General features: G+C 31.1%; 1 protein-coding gene across 1 annotated transcript; it reads right to left on the bottom strand.

Moving 5' to 3' along the window:
* Positions 1–6: 6 nt before the first annotated feature.
* On the bottom strand, positions 7–3776 carry LOC117176479. Its single transcript, XM_033366730.1, has 5 exons — positions 3761–3776; positions 3634–3714; positions 3172–3287; positions 2851–3011; positions 7–208 (listed from the first exon to the last, which is right to left on the bottom strand). Exons 1-5 carry the CDS (start codon positions 3774–3776, stop codon positions 142–144), a joined length of 441 nt encoding a protein of 146 aa, XP_033222621.1. The 3' UTR covers positions 7–141.
* Between the last annotated feature and the right edge of the window lie 703 nt (positions 3777–4479).

Raw genomic sequence — 4479 nt, 5'->3', positions numbered from 1 at the left:
ATCTCGAAAAAAACGGAATCGCGCCATCAAAAGTAAATACAGGCACCAGTATCGTCTTCTTCGTCAAAGAATTCTTCGGATTTTTTTGTGTGCTTAGAGATGGTTCCCGCGTTGATAAGATGTCTTCGCACTGTCTGGTACTTAACTATAATCCGTCCCTTTGTAACTGACTACCTTTCTTTGTTTTTTCCACGATGATACACTCGTCCTACAAAATAAATGTTGTAATAAATATTTATTAAAATGTAATGATTAGAAATCTTGTAATAACAATTATAATTACTTGGTCTTCTGATGGAAAAATATCGAGAATTTTGTTCGTAAGAAGGCGTGCTTGGTTATTTGAAATTTTATACGAGAAATTATTATTAATAACATAAAGTTTTATTCAGGGATGTTAGCGGTTCAGTCGTTCAAATTGATGGAAAAAATAATATTCTTTGGGAAAAAGCGGATCTTTTAAAGGTGATGGAAATCGAGATAATGAATGAAAAAAATTATTCACGATTAACAAGAGAAAAATTGTTTAAATAATGATCAAATATGTTAAATTACAATTATTATCCTTGAAATTCATCAACTTTATCATTTATACAGAAAAATAATAAGGTTTCATGATTTGCAGAGGAAAAATATGGTTTAAACAATTCAAAATTAGGCAACAAATCTTGGAAATTTGTATTTGTGGAATATGAATATGATGAAAACCTTCAATAGCCCTCCCTTCAATAGCCGTTCTGAGAATTGACTACGCGCCACAGGTAGGTGTAACAGTATCTGCGCGGGGTGCTCGGGGTCTGCGGTTGTCAGTCAGGCGAGCACCCAGGCGTGAACAAACAAAAGCGGAAGGGACTATAATGAGTTAGTCCCCACCCACTGTCAGCCCCAAAATCGGCACTATAGAAGTGTTTCACTGCAATGAATTAATAATTTTTTAAAATACGTTTTCAGACTGAATTGGACATAAAAATGAAAATCATAAATGAATAAATATCTGATTATGTCCCTTAAAATATCTAAAGTTCTATGAAATTCTTTGTTTTTTTTTAAATTCATTAATATCCATTGAAATCGCTTTAGAAATCCTATGAAATATTTGGAAATCTTTTGAATTCGTTTAAACTCTTTTCAAACATCTGATAAACTTATACAAAATGTTGAAAGCTTTAGCAGGTATTAGTATTTCAAAAGTGGTTGAAAACGACTTTGTTTTTATAGATATTTTTTTAGAGTGATGAAAAAAACAACAATATTCTTTTCTAATTATGCCGATAGAAGCCCTTATGTTAGGTAATTTATGGATGGCTCCTTATGAGCAATATTTGAAAAATATTTTGATTTAGTAACGGGCTGAAAATGAGTTTTGACTAGATAAGAGAATAAAGTTCAATTCTAGACGAGTTGGGGAACATTTATTGACAAGAACGTGGTTATTCTAAATGATCCGTTATTTCGGATAATCAGTATCCTGTTTATTTCTTGAAGATTAGTCGAAATCTGGAATTTGTTATAAAGTTGACAAAATAACTATAAGACAAAGTGATTCTATATGTATAAGATAGGCCATTAAATGTCGTAGTATTCTACGCCCGACTTAAAATTAATTATCTCAATAATTAAATATTTGATTAATTTTTAATTGAAGAGAAATGCGACATGCGTTCTTAAAATACACAATTGAAAATTCTTAAGTTCTTAGAATATGCAATTTAAAGCTCTTTGCTTTTTAAGATTGACAATTGAAGAATTCCTAATTCGACATGATAATAATACACAAACACGTACTTCTGAATGTTTTTTTGAACATACTGTAATTTCTATAATTCACGTTAGAAATTTCTTCAATTTGGAGGATTAGAATTAGAAACCCTTTTCATTGTACTTTTATCTACTGTTTATTAATTATCTAATGCTAATTCACCTCGTATCAGCATTTCCTTTTAATTCGTTTCTGACGACGAAGTCAGCTAGGAGATTTCGAGCACAGTCGTCTAATTTTTTTCTTCTCGTATACAATATTACTTTTCCACGAGAATCTTCGGTATTAAGTAGAGCTTTCAAATCCTAAAATGGATATTACTTTTTCATGTTTCGATCCACAACCTCACCATTCATGTAATGTTATGCAAAAAATTTGGGAAAATCTTTCGTTTATAAAACTGATTATTAATTAATTCGTAATAAAGTTTTACATTTTTTTCAATTTAAACAAAATTTCAAGGATTTTACTTTTGCGAAAGAAGAACGAATTGTCGATTGCTGAGAAATCGTCAGGAAAGTAGTTACCGTAAAAGCAAGACGTTTCGCTAGCTAAACAAAAATCGCCGAATGTCGAATCCTCAAAAACCTATTCGACATTTCCATGATTCAAAAATGTCATAATGATACAATGGATAATCAGAATTATTATTATATAATTTGAAAGCAAATAAGCAAAATCAGTGAAGACTTGTTGATAAATTTGAATTTGATCAATTTCTTTATGAAGTCATACAACGAATTCCCAAAATCTGTTGCATAATATATTGAAATAGCTTTTTGTAATTTCTTGCATGAAATCGCAAAGAAATTTACAGAATTGGAATTTATTAACAACTGGAAATTGACTTTAGTTATTTCTTTTCAAATTCAAAAGGATTTTGTAATTAACACGCATCAGATTTTAGGAATTCTCGGTTTGTAAAATTGATTATCAATTAATTCGTAATGAGATTTTTTAATTTTTTTAAATTTCGAACACCTTTTTAAAGTTTTTGCTTTTGCGACTTCAGAACGAATTGTAAATTACGATGATTTGCTTCTGCGAATCGAGAATGAATTTTCAATTACGATTCCTGTTTCTTCACTCACCTATTCATTGTCGTCTTCGGCATCGTGGCCCTTCGGCTTCTTCGTCGGCTGCTGTACGTTGTCGTCACACAGCAATCTTCTCCGGCTTTTCGTGTCCTGCGATGTTGCAGGTTTCTCAGCGGACTGTGAGGTTCCGGAGCGCTATCAGCATTCGTTCTAGGCTGAACATAACGTAACTTAACAAAACATCTGAATTGTATATTGATTTTTATCAATCCCGAATACCATTATTGTCTACATTTTTTCGCAGTTCCATATATTTCCTAACACACAGCATTTTTCAGAATAAAGAAATTAACATTTTTCTTTTTTTTATAATACCGTCAATGCTGCAAACGATTTCTTCACTAATTCAACACGAATTTCGTCTCCCGCATTCTTCAGTAATTTTTTAACGTGTTCATCATGAATGTAAGGAAGGATGTCCGGCGTTACTTCTTATTCTGTTAAAACTAAAAAACTTTTAAACTCAAGAATCTGGAAAAATTCAGAATTCTAAGTTAAAATTAAATTTGCACTTTTGAAACAAATGACTACATTTTTTGAGTTTCATTAAAATTTTAACTATAAGCGATAGCAAAATTCATAAAGTAAATTAGTTTACTTACGTTGAAAATAAATTGGAATTGAAATTAAAATTCCGAATTATTGGTTTTTTTTTCAATTTCCACAAGATTATCCCAGATTTTACACGATTTTTGCTATGCTAAAAAAAAGATTATCCAAAGCATGACGTGTTGAAAGTTAGGTTAGGGTGTTTTGAAAAGTCTTCGGAGCACTTACTTTCGAATTCTTCGATGCTCTCCTCTGAGATGTTGTATGTGTCGAGGAGTTCTCGAATCGTAGCACTCTTTTTTCTCACAACTTCAAACAATGTTTATAATGATGTCGATGGACATTTTTTACATACGGAACACACTTAACATCACAAGTCTCAATGTTCACAACTAGACACAGGGAATATTCAGTCACCTGAATCACTGGAAGTGGGGCATGCGCAATCAGAATTAAGTCACGCGCCCTTTATCAATATAATTGCTGAAAACTGATGAAGCTCTCATATAAATGTTTGTAAATCAGAATTAATTAGGTTTTTGTTTATTTATACAAAAAGGATGATTTTTTTCCAACAAGTCATCAATTATTATTATATTATCGGAACAAGTCGGAATTGTAATTAATTCAAAACAACTGTGAGGTCTCTGGAAATTCGGTATAAAACTAATATTATAATTTTGCGAGACGAAATTTATTCAAAATATTCTAAATGCAGATTTAACATTTTAAATGAATTTGATTTTACTGAAAAAAATTAACAAACACAACAATGCTGGGAGAGCAAAGTAAGATCTGCTACTACAGCAAACTGGATTTATTAAAACCGCAAACTGGACATGGTGAAACAGCAAATTTGAGGCTAGCAAGGTTGTACTATGGTGGTAGAGCAAACTTATTTTTTTCCGTGTACACTTATACTTATGCAACATTATTTACTTATTTTTTCTTTAACAGGTCCAATACGTTGTTTTGCCAAAAAGTTCGACAAAGGGTGTTCAACTCAAGTTTTGTGAAACCGGAAAATATTATTCAATTTAATAAACTTACTCCAGTAGTTCTATTATCATAAAC

Source organism: Belonocnema kinseyi, chromosome 7 (genome assembly GCF_010883055.1).
Source record: "Belonocnema kinseyi isolate 2016_QV_RU_SX_M_011 chromosome 7, B_treatae_v1, whole genome shotgun sequence".
Classification (NCBI taxonomy): domain Eukaryota; kingdom Metazoa; phylum Arthropoda; class Insecta; order Hymenoptera; family Cynipidae; genus Belonocnema; species Belonocnema kinseyi.
The sequence above is the reverse complement of the archived record's forward strand: the minus strand, read 5'-3'. Positions and strand labels throughout refer to the sequence as shown.